Genomic DNA, 18,838 nt, shown 5'->3' on the forward strand with positions numbered 1-18,838 from the left:
ATATCCTCAGCTCTCCCAGTCCTTTTTTGTATATTATTTAGAGACAGGGACTCACTGAGTTGCTTAAAGCCTAAGTTTCTGAGGCTCACTTTGAAATCACAATCCTCTTGCTTCAGCCTCCCAAGCCACTGGGATTACAGGCATGCACCATGGCACCTGGCTGTCATTTTTCTTTTTTTTTTTTTAATATTTATTTTTTTGTGTGTGTAAATGAACACAACACAATGCCTTTATTTTTATGTGGTGCTGAGGATCAAACCTGGGTCCTTCCCGTGCTAGGCAAGTGTTCTACCACTGAGCCACAATCCCAGCCCCTGTCATTTTTCTTTATCCAGACTTTGGACAGAGGGAAAAATCTGACACAACCCTCAATTTGTATAAACCCCCTTTCCAAGAATCCTAAGCCTTGTGATGTGGCTCAGGGATACAGTGCTCAGTTAGTATGCATGAACCCTGGGTTGGATCCCCAGTACCAAAAATAAAAATAAAAAGATTCTTTTAAGTACAGTGCTCCTGTGGTATAAATCAGTGGTAGAATGATTTCAAGAACCTGGGTTCCAGGAGGGCTGGGTTGTGGCTCAGTGGTACAGCGCTTATCTAGCACGTGTGAGGCGCTGGGTTCTATCCTCAGCACCACATAAAAAAGATAAATAAATAAAATGAAGGCATTGTGTCCAACTACAACTAATAAATAAATAAATAAAAAGCTGGGTTCCATCCTCGCAACAAAGGAAGAAAAAAAAAATCTCAGCTTCCTCAGAATGCTAATGCCCATAAAGCCCTTAGAGGTAGTCTTTGCCAATTACCTTAGATTTCTCTTACCTGGGAAATGGTGAGAATATTCTCACCTACTTCCTTTAGGATTGTTGTAAGGATTAACAGATACCATACAACCAAAAAGGCTTAGCAAAGAGTCTGGCAAACAGTAAATGCTCAGTAAACATTATGTTATTCAGAGTGGCTGGAGCTATAAGGGAAGTAGAGGAAGCCATTACCTGTCATTGGGACCCAGGCAACTGGCTCTGGGCTGTTCAGGAGAACACAAGTGTCTGCTGGAACCCAACATCTGCAAAGAGGAAAAAATTATTAGTGACCATTATGACTCCAGGAGGAATTGGCCATGTAATAGGCACCCTTAATTTCTCCCATAGTGCTTCTTTAAGCACAGAGATCCCAAAATAATATTTCCCAATCCCAACAACTATGGGCTCAGAGACCTAAATTAAAACCCTAAACTCTAAACTGAAGTCCATGAATCCCAAGTTGTAAATCTGAGTTACTAAATCATGACTTGGACTTAAAACTAAAACCATCCAGCAAATTCCCCAATTTTGACTTTGGTGAGATGCCAGACCCTGAAATGGACACTATTAAACCTGAAAACTGGCTTCAGACCTCTCTCTATATTGTCATATAAATACACTAAAACTATGACTTCAAACACCCAAAGTGAGGACCTAGAAACCAAAAGGAGTTCCCCCATTCCTATAAATCTTAACTTCTAATACTGATACCCTAGGCTCCCCAAATGACAACTTCTGATCCTCAAATAGAACCCCAATCCTAATATCAAGCAGACCACAAACGTCAGCGCTGAAAACCCAGGTCCTAAAGTATGAAATCCAAGCCCCTCCAAAGCAAATCCCAATCCCTAAATTTACTTCAGATCCTAAAATAAAGGATCTAGACCCCCAAACTGTCACTTCAGACCCTCTAATTGTGACCTCAATCCTAAAACTGGGATCCAACATGAGTCCAAGATCTCAGACCCTAAAACTGAAGCCCCATACTTCATGGGGGGGGGGTCCAGGCCCTCAAATTTAATTATCAAAGACCCAAACTGGGACTCCACCTCCTAATCTCATATCCCACCTCTACATGGAGATTTGAAGCCCAAGATCTATACTGAGGCTTCACTCCCCAAAATCAGACCCCAGAACCCCTTCAAAATGGTATCCCAGAATTCCAAACTAAGAACTTCCCGATCCCCCAATATGGATGTCCCGATTCCACCAGGAAAGCTTTCAGTCAAACTCGAGATCTTCAGATTCCAAAATCCGTCCCCTCCAGACGCAAACCTCAGACCCCAGGCCCGGAGTCGAGACCCCGACCCCTCTGCTGCTCCACCACCTCCTGCAGTAGGTCCAACCCGCCAGGGTCCCCGAACCTACGCCCCGCTGAGACCCCAACTCTGCCTCTGCTGCCCCGGCCTGGCCCCATCCGTGGCCCTACACCCAGCGTCCGTCCGCCCTCCTGTCCACGGCCGCACAGAGCCACTCTGGGGACCCCAGGGTCCTCTCATGCCAGCTAGAGCGGGGGAGACCCCCGCCCCGTTCCCCTTGGCCTCCAGCACCCGCCTCAGGACGTGCAAAATGGCGTGAGGCCCTCCTTCAGGTTTCACGCCAGCCCCACACTCGGGAGTCAGATCAGACAGCCTCTCGCGCTGGTCCCAGGAGGCGGACGGCGTGCGCGCGAGAGCCCCCCCGTCGCCTAGTCTTCAACCCCGGCGTGGGATGGGTGCGAATTCCCCCGGCGCTAGGCTTCAGCGCGAGCCTGTGGCGCGAGGCCTGAGGAATGGAACGGGACTGAGCTCCTGAGGCCAGACCACGCCCCTACCAGTTCGCGCCAAGGAGTGCTGGGCGCGAGACTGGAAAGCGTTATAAGGGCAGGGTGCAAGTGGCCGTGCGCACGCGCGCCCGCGGAAGGGTCCTGTCCCCCTCCACAGCGCGAGCTCAGCCTCGCGCCTCCTGACAAGGTTTTTGCTGGCACGCGCCATGGGGCTGACCAATCAGTGCTTGCTCAGCTTCCCGCCTTTTTGGCAGGCCACGCCCCTCTTGCCCTGTTTCATTAGCTTCTCACGGTCCAGGATCCTTGAATCCTAACCAGGAGGTGGGTGTTCCCCAACTGCCAATTCTCAGGAAGAGAGAGATCTCGCCAGCTTCCCTTTCTGGCCCTCCGGTGCCCCATTTTCACCCTTCCCCTTCAGTGCATATCTAATTAGGAACTATTGTGTGCCAAGCGTCAAAGAATCGATGCAGGGAATTTTTTCTAAGCTTCCCTGAATTGAGCCTTATTAGTAGTTCCTTTCACGGAGATTCCAGCTCCTTGAGATGTAAATAATAATAATAATAATAATAATAACAACAATAACAAAACTGTACTGTTCTTTTGGGAAGCTCAATCTCATGACCCATGAAGAGGATGAACTGGAAAAATCTATCTTGCGAGCGGGGATCCAGCCATGCAATTAAGAGTAGAAATACTGGGGTCCAATATATTTCGGTTCAAATCACTTTTTATGGACAAGAAGCTTAATTTCTGTCTTAGTTTTTATAAATTTAGGATGATAGTTTTTACTTGGGTTGTATGCAGAATATCTGGCATAAAGTTAACATGAAATATTTACTCAACCCATATTTACAATGTTATATCTACCCGAACAGGTGCATAAACATTGCTGCCCTCATGGAATTTCTATTCTGTGATGAGGACTGCTCCTTGTGCGGGAGCTTTTCTCCATCCTAAGGATTTGTTTTCCCATTTGTAAATTAGGGGTGGTGATAAGAGCATAAAGAGCGGGAATGGATGGAAAAGTGAGAAAGCATAAAAAGCACTATTAATTGCTGTGTTAATCAGCATAAATATATCAATAAGCTTCCTCAACACTCCACCCCTCATCAACGCCCCTTTTCAATTGCCTCTATTCCCTTTCCAAAGACCAAAATGGTGGAAGCTGGACTTCATCTCCCAGAGGGCTTCGCGGGGGGGGGGACATTCTACGCACGCGCCATCAAATGCCCCTTTGCCTCCTGGGAGTTAGAGTCGTTCTTTTACTCTGCCCTCCTAGTTGTTTCTTACCCCACCTCCAAGCTGCCGTGCTACCTTCTGGGAGGTGTAGTTCGTGACCGCTCGGACTCCAATTCCCAGCGGGCTTCGGGGCAAGAACCCGGAAGGGGAGGCTGGAGAGGAGCGAGTGGGGGAAACCCGCGTAGCTGAGGGAGCTGCAGCGCTGGGAGATGGTGAGAGCCCCAGGCGGGGTCCGGGTGCGCTTAAGAGTCTGAGCGAGGGTTCAGGACCATGGGCGACAAGGAACCGGCTGAGGTTAAAGAACGGGCTAGGCGCGGGGAGATCGCTTGGGGGAGGGGATTTGGGAGGAATTGGAGTCCAAGGGAGTAGAAGAATGGGGGCTAGGGAGGGGTCTTGGAGATGGGGAGGGAGTCGAGTTTGGGGATTGACTATAAAGGGGCTCAGAGCTGGGGAAAGGGGCTCCGAGTTGTAGACGGGGCTGAGTGTACGGGCAGAGACCCCGAGGGGGGCAATTTCGAAGGGAGTTAGCCTGGGGAACGTGGAAAAGCATTGGGGGTCAGAGGTGGATGGATTGAAGGAGTCCAGATGCTCCAAAGGATAGGCCAACCGAGGATGCGATGTTGTGTTCTCTGGATCAGATTAGGGGTAGGAAGGCAAGTTGAGAAGGTGGGAGGCAAAAATCAATGAGAGTTGAGGTTAGGCTCCAAGTGTAGCGGGTGGGGTGGAGAGCTTGAGATTAGGGTCCCGAACGCAGAGATCCTTTGCCTAATCCATCCGGAGACTCCCGATAAGCTGGACAGTCGTAGAACTCTAGGATAACATGGCCAGAAGAGACTGTAGAGAAAATGTTTTGCACCCACTCACATCCTCAGTGGGATTTAAAAGAGTGTAGTGGTTTATGTGTATGGACAGTCCAGTATTCAGATCCCTTTTTCTGCTCCTCCTTTGTGACCTGGGCAAGTCTCCTCTCTGTAAGCCTTCCATGCCCTTATCTGTATTATAAGAACAACAAGCATGCCTCTGAGAGAGGGCTAAAGGGAAGCTCCTTAAAATCGTTACTGTTGGTGGGAGAATAAGTCCCAGTCCCAGAGCTGTTGGTGGGAAGTTCCCCATGCTAGGAATGTGACTGGGTTACAGCTGCTAATGGATTCCCTCCTTTTCAGTCCAGACCTGGAATTTTCTCAAAACCTGGCACTGATGGGGGGCACACCCAAGCTCAGAAACATGCAAGGGTTCCCCACAGACTATAACACTAAACTGTTTTATGAAATGCCTGGCCCTGGTTTTAGTTGTTTATATTGTTATTTTTTTAATATTTATTTTTTGGTTAGACACAATACCTTTATTTTGTTTATTTATTTATATTTATGTGGTGTTGAGGATCGAGCCCAGGGCCTCACGCATGCTAGGTGAGTGCTCTACCGCTGAGCCACAACCCCAGCCCTATATTAACTTATTTAATTCTGTTCACACTTCGAAGATGTAGTTGCTCCATTTTACAGAAAGGAAGCAGAGGCACAGACAAGTTAAGCAACTTTCCCAAGGTCAGCCAGAATTTAAAAATAGACTCAGGATTCCAACTCAGGTAGCCTGTCACAGAATCTGTTCTTTGACCATTATAATCTAGTCCCCTCTCCCCCTTTGAGGTACAATGTGGTGCCTGGAGACAGAGACCCAAACAACCTTGGGTTAAAGATTTAGTTCTGCTATATGTTTGCTGTGTGAACTTGGGCAAGTCTTTTTTGTCTTTCTTCTTCTTGGGGTCAGTAATGCTAGGAAGGTTACATTACAGGTAGGTAATGCCTAAAAAGTGCTTAGAGTAAGCATTCGATATGTGTGTTGTCTTTGGAATGGAAACAGATTTGACAGACAGACAGACCTGACAGAGAAGGCAGCAGGGAAGGACCAGTGAGAGAGGCATCAGCCGGCTGTCTCCCTTTCTTTCTCTCTCATGTTGCTATTTCCTGATCTTTCTAGTTTCTAACCCCATTCCTAGGCTTCTAAGTCCAAGCATGATTCCCAGAGAGGGTGCTTAGAAACTTAGTCTGTCCCCATTCCCATTCCTTTCCCCAGCCAAATATAAATAATTCATTTGCCAATTTGCCAATGCCTAGTCTGGCCCAATTCCAGGTGTTTCAGTGAATAAGAAATATTTCTAACAACTGAGATGTTTCTGGTCCTCCCCCACCACCCCCCAACCTTTTGGTCATTGGGACCTCACTGGGCAGTTTGGTAACTTTGTAATTCATCTTTAAACAGTTTGGCTTATTTGCTATGAGCCTTCCGGACTTACAAGTTCAGTGACTGATGGTTAAAAGCCCTCATCTCAGAGAGGCCCAGGTTCATATCCCTGCCTCTGTTACTGTGTGTCCTTGGCTAAACTGCATCCCTTCTCTGGGCCTCAGTTTTCTCATATGTAAAATGGGACCACATTCAACCCATGAGGTTCTCATAAGGAGTTAATGTACATAAAATATCTGGTGTGTATTAAGTTCTCAGTAAGTGTGAGGTCCTTCTGTATTTTTATTCTTTGAAGGAAAAAAATTTAATCATAAGCTCTGGAACCGGAGTGCTTGGGTTTGGATCCTGGCCCCATCCTCACCAGCTATGTGATCTTAATCCCTTTGAACCTCAGTTTCCTCTTCTGGAAAATGGGAATTTATTCCTTAAGTAGTCCACAAGTGTTACTAGAGCACCTACTACATGCCAGGGCCTGGCCTGGGTGCCCTCTGCCCTCGGGAGCTCCCAGTTGTCATCCTGCCAGAGCAGTTTTGCAGTGCTAGTGGCCTCGTGCTTGTTTGGGGTCTGGGTGTCTCTGTTCCTGGTTAATTTTCAGCCCCGTTCGCCAGCCCTGCCTGCTTGTTACAGCTTTCATGGATTTTGAACATTCTGTCTCCAACAGCCATTGAATTATCTGAAAATCTATAGGTTTGAGAGAAAGTTGCCCAGCTCTCACTTGTCCCTGCTCCTGTGTGTCCCGTCTAAGTGAACTGGCACTTCTTTCCCTTGCCTTTATTGGTTTATCTTAGGAAATGCATCGGCTTTCCAGGTTATTTTGCCTTTTCTCAAAGTCTTAAATTTGTTGTCGGTGTGTGCTTGTCTGAAGCCTACACATGCAAATGATATTTTTACTTGTTTTCTTTTTTTGTGTATTGGAGATTGAACCCAGGGGCAGTCTACCACCAAGCTATATCCCTAGCCTTTTTATTTATTTATTTATTTATTTTGAGATAGGATCTCACTAAATTGCCTAAGCTGGCCTTGAACTTTCGATCTTCCTGCCTCGGCCTGTTAAGTAGCTGGGATTACAGGCATGTACCACCATGCCCGGCTGTTTTTACCTTTGTGTGTGTGTATGTGTGTGTGTGTGTGTGTGTGTGTGTGTATACACATACCTACGTATGTACTAGGAATTCAGCCTGGGGCAGTTTACCACTGAGCTGTATCCTCAGTCAAAAATTTGTATTTTTATATTTTGAGACAGGGTCTGGCTAAGTTTCTTAGGGCCTCACTAAGATGCTGAGGCTGGCTTTGAATTTGTGATGCTTCTGTCTCAGCCTCCTAAGCTGCTGGAATTACAGGTGTGTGCCACTGCACCTGCTGTTTTTAAATTTTTTTTGGTTTTAAACCAGGGATTGAACCAAGGGGCACTTGACTACTGAACCACATCCCCAGCCCTTTTTATATTCTAATTTTGAGAAGTTGTTCAGGACCTCTCTAAGTTGCTGAGGTTGGCTTTGAACTCATGATCCTCCTGTCGCAGCCTCTGAGCTGCTGGGATTAGAGGTGTGCACCACCATTACTAATGGCATGTTTCTAGCTACTGTGGTAAAGCTGTCTTATTCCTAAAAGGGTTTGCTGGTGGCATCTACTTGAGATGCCATCACTGACCCCTCTATTTAGAATCAACGTCCCCCTTCAGCCCCCTCACCCACCATATTTGTTTTCCACAGCTCTTACCACCTTGAAACTTACTGCATATTTCTTTTTCCTTTCTCCAATTAGTATGCCATCCCAGTGAAGACAGGGATTTCTGTCTCCTGTTCCCTGTGTATCCTCAATGCCTGGAACTGTGCCTGGCACTAAATAGGTGCTTGAAAATACCTATTCAGTGAGGCCCAGAACCCAACAGTTACACAGAAATGGCCCTTCCTTCCCAGCAGCCTGGAGGCTGAGGCAGGAGGATCACAAGTTCGAAGCCAGCCTCAGCAACTTAACAAGGCCCTAAGCAACTCAGTGAGATCCTGCCTCAAAATCAAATATTAAAAAAGACTGGGGATGTGAATCAGTGGTTAAGTGCTACTGGGTTTAATCCGCAGTACCAGAAAGAAGAAGAAGAAACGAAATGGCCCTTCTTTGTTTTTTTTGTAAATGACTCAGGATCAGGTCATCTCAGAATGTGAAACAAAGAGGGAAGGAGTCCTTGGTACCACTCAGTGATCATTGAGCCTCTCTTTGTCTGTATTATCCCAGCACCTAAACATTCAGCCTCGGTTTGATGCCAGGTTGGACTCAGGTGCTCTGACAGGTTGATTTCAATAAATTGTCAGCCAGCCCAGGGGTGGGTGCTGTCATTACCTCTGCTTTACTTTGTTGGCAGTGCTGGGATGGAACCCAGAGCCCTGTGCTTGCTAGGCAAGTGCTCTACCACTGAGCTGCACCCCGCACCCATTATCTCCATTATATGGAGAAAAAGAGGAAACAGAGGCCCCGAGGTCACACCCCCTGAAGTGAGAAGGCTGGGATTCAGCAGGCCTTGCCTGGGTTCTCTCTGCTCCCAGGATCTAGATTCCTGGGGTTTGGACAATTCCTAACTGCAGGGAGCTATTAGTCAGAAAGGGCAACTTCTGAGGGAAAGAGGCCAGCAGACCCTGAGGTCCACAAGTCAGGGGGAAGGTATGGATGGACTGTGGACTAAGGGGCAGTGGAGATGGGAGATGAAAGTAACAGAACCCGGGGCACAGCCCATGGCCGTTTGCCACCAATTCCTGTGACTGGTCAAGTGTGTTCCCTGAGAACTTGCTCCATGCCCTACCCTGTGTGGGGAGGTTGCCCCTGGGGCTAGGGGCCAGAGCCACCTGATGCTCCCTGGGTGTGTCAGGATCTATCTGCTCTTGATCATTTCTTTCCTTCTTTCTTTGGTTTATTTTCTTGTGTCTTTTTCCTCCAGTGTCTTCCATTGGATGGAAGTTAACTTTCAGCTTTTCTCCATTCTTTGTGGATTTATGGAGACAGCTGTCCCCAGACCTGCAGCACAGCTGGCCTCCCCTTGACTTATTCACCTGGACGTCCTTTTTGTCTCTCTTCTGGACCAGATCTTCTTTTCTCGATGTGGTATCTCCCTTTTTATTTGTTTACTCCTTCATTTTGATGAAGCAGATGCTCTGGCTGCTTCTTGAGAGAGGGTACATGGGATGCATATTTTTTTCTGAGAACTCCTGTGTCTTCATTGAAGGGTTTGAAGGGAGTGATGTGGTCCTGTTGTGTTTGGAAAGATCCCTGGGACTGCCATGAAAAGGATGAAGCAGAAAAGCTAAACTAGCTGAGTGAGCCAAGCAGGGAGGCTGGAATTGTGCATGTGCAGGGAACGCGGAGGTCCTAGCCTTCCTGAAGCTCACAGGCTGGAGGGGAGAGGGGCCCTCATCCACTCAGCTCATTGCTATTCAGCAGTGACAGGTGACAGGTGTTGCAAGAGGAAGCCTGAGGCCAGGGAGATCACATGTAGCATGAGAAGGTGTGAGGACAGCACTCTGTGGGCGAGGTAGGGGGCAGGGAGGGGTGGGGGGGTGGGGAGACATTCTGCCTCGGTGCTAGGGCAGGATTTTCACAGAGGTTGCTGGCTGGAGCACCCAGGAATTGTGCCCAGGAGAAGATATGCAGAAGCTGGGCAGCATGGCTGAGAGGAATTTATATGTTCACCATTCATTCGTTCATTCATTGATGCAAACATTGTATATCACGCACCTATCATGAGCCAAGGCATTGCTTCGCAAACTTTAATGTACACATGAAGGCTCTGGAGGGCTTGCTGAAGTACACATTCAAAGTCTACAGCTCTGGGGGAGGGCCTGAGAGTCTGCGTTTCTAACAAACTGCCAGGGGATGATGCGTGGCCGCTGCTGCAGGAATCACCCTTAGGAACAGCCAAGTACTCAGCATGGATCCAAAAGCTGGGGAAGCAGCAGACAGAAAAGCCATCCCTGGGGGAACTTTCATTTTGGAAGGGGAGATGGACACTAGGCTTTGTAAACGAAGTTTATAGCATATCAAATAATAACACGTGCTAGGAAGGGGAACGAATCAGGGAAGGGGCATGAGGGAGTGTGTCTATTGGGTGGAGGGTTGTGGATTTGAATCAAAGAAGGTCTCAGAGTGAATTCTGAGCAAATCCCAAAGGAGGTAAAGGGTGAGCCCTGGAGATAATCTGGAGAGAGCATATTAGGCAGGGGGAAGAGTAAGTGGAAAGGCCTTGAGGATTGAACAAGATAATCCACACAGAGGGCTCAGTAAGTTCAGTGAATGAAACTCCCTCCTCATCTTTATTTATCAGGATGGGCTTTGTGTTGTAGTAGAGAACTTGAGCTCTGGAGTCGGCCCAACTCCCCCCATTGATTCAAAGTTCTTCTACAAAACTGTTAACAAGGGCTTTTCCTTAGCCACTTCGCCTCAGTTACCTAGTCTTTGACATGACACTAAAAATAGTAAAGTGATGAGAATCAAATGAGTTTGTAAAGTGCTGAGAGCAAAGCCTGGCACATGGTGACTGCTCAGGTATTAACTGCTTTTGTGATGAATACATTTATGTTGATTATGATTGCTCTTTTGGATGTCTTCCCCCTTGCCCATGAGTTGTTTCTGGTGAGCTCACTGTCACCTATGTGTCCAAGGCATCCAAGCCAGGGCCAGCACACGAGAGGTCCTCAGTGCATGTCAGACAGGTTTTTGCAAATGCTTTTCATGTACACGAGGGATGTAAAAATGTACATGCTCTCATTGATGGGGGCATTCCATCAGGTTGTAAATTGTGTGGTTCGTTTCCTTATTCTTTTTTTTTTTTTTCCCCTCAAGTGATCTCTTCCATGAATAGGTTTCCCATTACAATTGTGGATTTGCCAAAGTCTTATCATTTTCTGTGACTGTCATGTGCAGGGATGGTTGTTCTCTGCTTATATATCTGAGGCCCTCATCTTAGGGGCCAAGAAGTTTTGTGTGTACAATGGGTCAGTTTGTTTTATCACCATATTTGTCCCTAATACTATCTTTTGTTTCTGCCATTTTCTTCCTCTCCTTCTTTCTTCCCTTCCTTCCTTCTCTTGGTTCTGTTTGCTAGATCAGTCTTTTTCCATCTTTTTATTTTTCATCTTTCTGAGTCATGAGGTCTTATGAGTGGGTCTTCATGGAGTAGTCTCTGATGCTGACCTAGTATAGAGCTTTGTGCTGGGCTCAGTGTGATAGGAGTTAGAAAATCTGGTTCCAGACCCTACCTCCCCCTCTGCACAATCCAGTGAGGAAGATACAGCCATCCTCAGACAGAAGACCCATAGTGCAGGGCTGGGAGGAGGGAACCAAGTCCTCCCTGGGGCAGATGAGTAGTTTCCAGGAAGGGAAGAGTCTCTCCGTATAAAAATACACTTGAGCCAAGATCTGAAAGTAAGGGATTGAGCCATGAGTGACCTAGGGGAGTGCATGTGGTCAGCAGGAATAACAAATACAGACAGGGAAGGGAAGAGCTTCGCAGCTTTGAAAAATAAGTAGCAAGGAGGCTGGTGTGGGTTCCAGCCTGAGTCAGTATGGGGGGACAACACCCTGGAGGAAAGGATGCTGAACTGAGATCCCACAGACTACAAGGGAAACAGTAGGGCACAGTGACTCTGCAATCAGATCCCCTGGCTTCATATCTCTGCTCCAACTCACACCAGTTCTCTGTGACCTTGGGCTGGTCAGGCATGCTGCCTTGCCTCATTTTCTTCATCCATATAGTGAAGAGGATAGCAACAACTACTGAGGATCACACCTGGCCTGTGTATTCTTGAGAACTTGCTTAGAGGTTCTAGCAGGGAGCACAGTTACTCCATACCTATAGTCCTCCTTTATAGGGGAAAGTCATCTTCTTGATCAGCGTGATAGGTCTACAACAGAGCAGGGACAGTGTGGAAGGAAGGGGACACCTACCTAGGCAGAGAGATTAGCTAAATCAACCCTGGCAATCAATAGGGTGACAGATGTCACAGCCAGATCTCCCTCACACCCAGAGCCTGGGCATTCTAACTACTCTGTATGTCAGGTCAGGCATCCCAGAGTCCACTGCCGGGAGAGGGGGGGATGCGTGGAGTGCCAGAGTGGAGGAGTGGGCAGGGGTGAGGCTGGACAAGTGGGGTACCTGGGCTTTTCCCCACGTACCAGAAGAGAGCCAATGGCATATTCTAAGCCTGGTGGGGCAGGAGCAAGTTTATAGGTTTGTGCCTTAACAATGACCCTTCTGGTTGTGCTTCCTGCTGTCCTTTGGATATAGGTGGAACAGGCAAGGCTGGGGGTTGGAGGACAGGGGCCTCCTGAGAGCTGTTTTTGAGTTTCTCTTGAATGGCTTGGATTAGGGTCTGGACCAGAACTCATGACAAGCCGTGTGTGCAATTTTAAGTTAACATATAATCAATGCTTAAAAACCATTTTCGTGTTTTTTCCTATTTTCCTGCAGTGAGTGTGAGTCAGGTTTGGAGCACCTGGTTGGAAAGAATGAATGGACAGGTAGGACCATTATGTCCACCCGGCCTGAGCATTGAATGCCAGGCCTGGAGGCTTCAGCTCAGTGTTGTAGGGACTGTCACAGGGCTCTTCCTGTTTGTTTTTAAAGGTAAAGTGATTCCCTGCCCATTTTCCCAGGCAGGAAATCTTGACCTCCAGTGCTCACAACAAAAGCCTAGCATTCTATGATTTCTCTGCACTTCCTTTCGCCCCAGAGTTTTCAATACCCGAGGCCACCTGGCCCTTTAAATCTCTGTTGTCAATCAAGGCTCCTGTTCTGAGGGAACAGCAAGTAATAAGCTTCCCTTTGCGTGCTGGAGTGTGGCTTCTAGTTCCTCCGTTTAGCAGGACGTTGGGAATTCTCTAACACTCCCTTACATGTGGCTGTTTCCATCCCTCCACCCCCTCGCGTCACCTCTCGCCTACTCCTCCCTATTTCCAAGTCGGGCCCCTTCGCCAAGGCCTTCCTTATATGGGCACGGCCCCGAACGGCGGCCACTCATTGGCTGAGGGCGTCACGCGCGCGTCTGTCAACAAAGGGGCGGAGGGAAATTAGCGCGCGAGGGCGGGCGAGAAGGCTCGAGGGGGCGGGTCCTTCTAGCTCTCCCGCGCATGCGTGTGGGCGCCACTCCCGCAACCTGCGGGAGGCGCTGCGGGTGAGGGCGCCTTGGGGGCGTGTCTAGATTTGGAGGGTCACCTGAGGGGTGCGGGAGATTTCTTTGAGGGGGAGGCCGCGATGTCAGAGGGTTCCCTTTGTGTTTAAGTGATATTTTCGGGTGGGGAAGTTGCGAGGGTGTTGGAACTATTCCGGGGTTTCCTTGAGCTTAAGGCGCTTTGGGGTTTGGGTTCTTTTGTCATGTGGGAGGTTCGGCTGTGTTCTAGGAGTTTCCTGTGTGTGTTGGGGTATTTGGTGGGCATAGGATTTGGGGAGCTCCTGGAGAGACTTAGAAGCAAGGAGCCCAAGAGTACCCATTCCGATTCCGGAGCCAGAATGCCTGGACTTGTCTGTCCTCACGGCTACCTGTCTGACCCTGGGCAAGGGATTTACTTTCTGTGACTCACCTGGAAACAGGAACTGCTAACACTGCCTGCTTCCTGGGGGCCGGCGCATCAGCAGTTTTAAAAGAGTGCCCAGTGAGCGTGCTGTAGCACGTGTCTGCTATAGTAACATTTGTGAGGATTCTTTTGGCTTTGAGAGATATTTATTTGGTTTGGGATTTGCCTTAAATGTTAGGGAAGTTTTGTGTTTTAGTGAGTTCTTTTGCCCGGGAGGGGGGTCCTGTGGAATTAAGGGACTTGTAGGAGGGATGTTTGGGGTGAGTATAGGATGTTAGGAAATTGAAACATCTGTGAGGTTAGGAGGTGGCTGTGTACCTTGGAATCCATGAAAAGTTCTTTGATACCGGGCCCTCTGTGCTGGAGGTGTATTTTTACATTTGGGGGTTTAAAATGAATTTGAAAGAATCTGGATATTTGGCAAGAGGAGTATAGGGTTTCTGGAGATAAGGATAGGAACTCATTAGGGGATTATGAGGGGAGGTAAAAATGATTAGGATTGATTTTTTTTTTTTTTTTTTTTTTTTTTTTTTTTTTTTTTTTAGTTATCGATGCCTGTGTTTGGAGGTCATACAGAACTATGGAGTGAATGAGGAATCTGGAATTGCCTGGTTTTAGAGGGACAGTCTATACTGCCAGAGTTGGCAGACCTTTTCCACAAAGGGCCAGATAATGAATATTTCAGGCTTTGCAGTCTTTGCTGTAGTCCTGCAGCTCTGCTATTGTAGCATGAAAGAAGCCATAATATGCATTTTAGTAAAACTTCATTCACAGAGACAGGCAGAGAGCCCTTGGTCCATAGTTTGGAGACCTCTCTGGTCTGGAGGCATATGGAAGGTTTGAAGTTTGGAGGGTTACTTCCATTTTAGGATGTGATGCCAGGGACTTTGAGAGTGAGGCGTCTGCTGCTTACTGGTAAGAAGAAAGTGCAGTGGAGATTAGTCATATCGGATTCATTACCAAAATTACCTCCACATTGGGTCATGTACATAAAGTTGTTGCAAAATAAAGTAGTTTTTATTGAGAGCACTGAGCTGAGGGGTCCAGAAACCAAGTTTGAGAGGATGATTTTGCTCCAGACCTACTGTCCCTTTAGCTGTGTGACCTTTCCCCACTCTGCGCCTCAGTTTATTTGTGTGCGATTTCAAGAGGGGGCTAGACATAGGTGCTTTTATCCTAGGAGCCTGTGACTGTGCTTCAGGGAAGCACCTGCAGAGCCTTTGCAAGGGTGTGCTCTCTTCTAGGTGAGGATACCCAGCTTTAAGAGATTCTCAAAGATCCCCATGAACCCCCAAAAGTGAGTTTCTTAAGAGCCTGTCTGGCTCTGACCTCAGATTTTCTTCCCCACCCAATCCACCTTGTTCCTCCCTCTGTGGGATCAAGCAGCTATAGTTGTGGGCAGGGCTGGGAATTCCTATTTTTTCCATAACTGGCTCCTGGGAGAGCAAAGAGAAAAAGGTGGATCTTTTCTGTTTACTGGCACTTTCAATCAAGTTTAAAGGTCATGTCAACCGGAGGCTTCTGGACCATGAGCAAAGATAGTCTGGCAGAGTTGTAGGATTTGTGGGAGTGGAGCAAGCTACCAGTTAGGGCCACATTCTGTGTGTTCAAAGAGAAGTCATCCCCTCTTCATTCCTGTTTGCTCACCTGACACATGGGGTGGGAATTTAGGTTTGGTTTTGTTTTGTTTTCCCCAGTGGTGCTGGGGATGAAACTTAAGGCCTCTAGCACCTGATGGTCTAATTTGATCAGTTTGTTCTGGAGAGGTTGAGATCTGGTGCTCCTGAGAGGGAAGACTGGTCCCCCAGTTCCTAACCTGCTCTTCCCTGTCTCCAGGTGGCATGTGGAGCCCCCCACCACCATCCTGGTCCTGAGATCCTGTGACTCCTTGCCTGTTTGTCATCATCCCCCAGAATGGACCGTGGCGGCCTCCTGCCCTTCCAGCTCTGGTGTCCCCGGCCCTTTGGTACCTACTCCCAGAACCAGCCGCGCCCGCCTTCCACATCCCTCAAGTCATCAACCTGCTCCGAGCCAGGCAGTGGGGCTGAGCCTGACCATGGGCCTGCGCACTCGGAGAATACCCCGCCAGCCTTGGCCGCAGAGGCCCCTGCTGCTCAGCCTGCTCCGCTCCTCTCAGCAGCAGGTGCTGGTGATGAGGGCCGAGTCCTGCTGGACACGTGGTATGTTATCAAGCCTGGGAATACAAAGGAGAAGGTGGCCTTCTTCGTGGCCCACCAGTGTGGTGGAGGCAGCCGGGCCAGCTCCATGAAGGTCAAGGGGCACTGGGGCAGTGACAGCTCCAAGGCCAAGCGGAGGCGGCGCTGTCTGGAATCCACCAAAGCTCCTCCGGACCCAGGGGGCCGGGAGGGACCCCCTGCTGCCGAGGGGGGCCCCACTTCAGCAGGGGAGGATGTGGACTTGCTCTCTGTAGCAGAGATGGTGGCCCTGGTAGAACAGAGGGCCGCCCTGGCCCTGCAGAGCTATCCCCGCCCCACCACCCCAGCGCCTGTGGTCTTTGTGTCGGCTGAGCAAGGTGGACCACCTAAGGGGCTAGGGTCTGAACGGAGGTCTGGCGGTGGTGACTGCAGTCGTGTGGCTGAAGCAGTAGCCCATTTTGAGGCTCAGCGGGACAACCCTCCGACCAAGGGCCTCCGCAAGGAGGAGCGGCCAGGGCCAGGTCCTGGTGAGGTACGCATTGCCTTCCGCATCTCCAATGGCAGGGAGCCCCGCACACCAGACGGCAGCCTACCCAATGGAGGCGGGGGCCGGTCTGGCTGTGCCTTCCCTGGCAGCCCAGGTCCTGGGGCTCGAACCAAGGACAAGATCACCTGTGACTTATACCAGCTCATCAGCCCTTCCAGGGATGCCCTGCCCAGCAACGTGGAGTTCCTGCTGGCTAGGGCAGATGAAGCCAGCGAGGCTGAGACCCCAACCCCTGCCAGGCCTGAGGACACTCCCCCCGCCCCACCCCCACCCCCTGCCCGGGACTGTGGAGCATCAGGCTTTCACGTGGATGTGGTGGTGACAGGTGTGGTGGACGAGTGCATCTTCTTTGGCAAGGATGGCACCAAGAATGTAAAAGAAGAGACAGTGTGCCTGACTGTCAGTCCCGAGGAGCCACCCCCACCCGGCCAGCTCTTCTTCCTCCAGTCTCGGGGGCCAGATGGGCCCCCTGAGCCACCCCCAGCTGATGCGCCAACCACGCTGCCAGGCCCAGATGATGCTGAGGGGACAGCAGACACCTCCCTATGCCGCCTTTACCGTCATGTGTCACACGACTTCCTGGAGATCCGCTTCAAGATCCAGAGGCTGCTGGAGCCACGACAGTACATGCTGCTGCTGCCCGAGCACGTGCTGGTCAAGATCTTCAGCTTCCTGCCCACAAGGGCCCTGGCAGCCCTCAAGTGCACCTGCCACCACTTCAAGGGCATCATTGAGGCATTCGGCGTCCGGGCCACAGACTCACGCTGGAGCCGAGACCCACTGTACCGCGATGACCCTTGCAAGCAGTGCCGCAAGAGATACGAGAAGGGTGACGTGTCACTCTGCCGATGGCACCCCAAGCCCTACCACCACGACCTGCCTTACGGACGTTCCTACTGGATGTGTTGTCGCCGAGCTGATCGTGAGACACCAGGCTGTCGCCTGGGCCTGCACGATAACAACTGGGTGCTGCCCTGCAATGGGCTGGGTGGGGGCCGCACTGGCAGGGAGGAGGGGAGGTGAAGCCGGGGGAGGGGGAGGGAGCTCATCATGCCTACCCCTCCCCCATCCCTGGGAGCCAGGGACCAGGACTGGGCCACCAGCCCACACCCCAGTCCAGGCAGTGTTGATCACCCACCAGAACTGAGACCAGGGTCAGGGTGACCCACGAGAACACTCTGGTTGACCCCTGTTGGTTTTGTACTCCTCAGACCCAGGTCCGTGGACCCTCAAGTAGGGTGTTTTTTTATCAGCATCTCAGTTTCTTCTCCATTCAGCCCCAACACCCTCCCTGCCACTCTCTACACCCCAGGGACCCACCAGCAGGGAGCTGACGGCAGCTAATTTTGGTACCACCTAAGGCTTCCCCATGCTGGCCCGCTTCTGCGCCTTCTCTCAGTTCTTCATCTCTGGAGCTGTTTTCTCCAAGAGGCTACAGCATCCAAGGTTATACCTTTCTAAACTTACCAACTAGGGCTCACCTCCTTTTTTGGAATTGGGGGCCATCAGATCACAAGGTAGATCTGGCACTTTATCATAGCAGCCTGCCATTTCTATGTTTTCCTTATGAAAGAAATAAAAATCAATGTTTTCTCCTTAATCTCAAGCTACCAGTCTGTTCCCTTCCCCTACAGGGGAAGAGAAAAAAAAAAAAAAAAACCTTGAATTATGGAAACTTTCCTTCTTCCCATTATTTAAGCTATTGCCTTCACTCCTCCCCCAGTAAAGCTGTGAAGCCCTTTGCCTCGCTTTTGACAGCGTGGGGGGCCAGAGGGCAAAGGACTGTGGGTTTGAATTTCTAGATGGTTTTTCCTTCAACTGTGGGTACTTGTTAAGGCATTGGGGTCTCTTCATCCCCAGCCACGTTTCTTTAGAATCTTTTGGTCATTTGGGACCTTGATTTTCAGGCAGTTTGGTCTGGGGTGTTTTTTTTATTTGTTCTTTTTGGGGGTTTTTGTTTTTTCATAATTGTGGTTCTGGAAGCTTCTAGTGTGTGGCATCTGACCAATTTTGAATTGGTCCTTTCTATAAAATCAATATTTATAAGGCTGGGCCCAGACTGGTCTGTGTGTTATTAAGGGAGGGGAATTGGGAAGAGAAGAGCGTCTCAGGCCTGTGCACAGGAGGATGGAAAAAAATAGAGATGGGTCCCTTAGCCAAGTCCTGAGCCTGAGATTATTTTCAGCTCATCTCATCTGTGTCAGTGTGAATTTGAAAATCTCAAAATAGTAGTTGCTTGAACAAAACCATTTTTCTTTCTTTAAAAATCCAGTGTTGAGCAAAAATGGTGGTCCTCGAGTCATCAGGAAGCCAGGCCCCTTAGCTCAGTATCCCATCATGCCTTGTCTCTGCACTTAGCCTTGTGGCCTAAGGGGACTGCTAGCAGAACTCCTGCCTGTGTTGCAGTGGGGGTACCCCTTCCTCTCATGAGTCCTGCACTGCACCTCTGCATCTCAATGCTCAGCATGTGGCCACATGGAAGGGCTGCGAAGGAGACTGGGAGTGCAGTCTTGTAGCTGAGTGCAGTATG

At 49.4% G+C, this 18,838-nt stretch overlaps 1 protein-coding gene across 4 annotated transcripts; it reads left to right on the forward strand.

Annotated features, from left to right (window-relative positions):
• Positions 1-3,939: 3,939 nt before the first annotated feature.
• On the forward strand, positions 3,940-18,647 carry Fbxo46 (F-box protein 46). Of its 4 annotated transcripts, none has more exons than XM_026403753.2 (2): positions 3,940-4,019; positions 15,442-18,647. In XM_026403753.2, exon 2 carries the CDS (start codon positions 15,520-15,522, stop codon positions 17,329-17,331), a length of 1,812 nt encoding a protein of 603 aa, XP_026259538.2. In that variant the 5' UTR covers positions 3,940-4,019; positions 15,442-15,519; the 3' UTR covers positions 17,332-18,647. The 4 variants fall into 4 exon arrangements, with proteins under 4 accessions (XP_026259538.2, XP_026259541.2, XP_026259539.2 ...); XM_026403756.2 differs by lacking the exon at positions 3,940-4,019 and adding an exon at positions 9,054-9,141; XM_026403754.2 differs by lacking the exon at positions 3,940-4,019 and adding an exon at positions 14,769-14,849.
• Positions 18,648-18,838: the final 191 nt, after the last annotated feature.

The sequence above is a fragment of the Urocitellus parryii genome, chromosome 15 (assembly GCF_045843805.1).
Source record: "Urocitellus parryii isolate mUroPar1 chromosome 15, mUroPar1.hap1, whole genome shotgun sequence".
In the NCBI taxonomy this organism is placed as follows: Eukaryota; Metazoa; Chordata; class Mammalia; order Rodentia; family Sciuridae; genus Urocitellus; species Urocitellus parryii.

Bases quoted from the DNA above. Each gene is read 5' to 3' on its own strand.
- Fbxo46 (XM_026403753.2), top strand. From the start codon at position 15,520: ATGGACCGTGGCGGCCTCCTGCCCTTCCAGCTCTGGTGTCCCCGGCCC.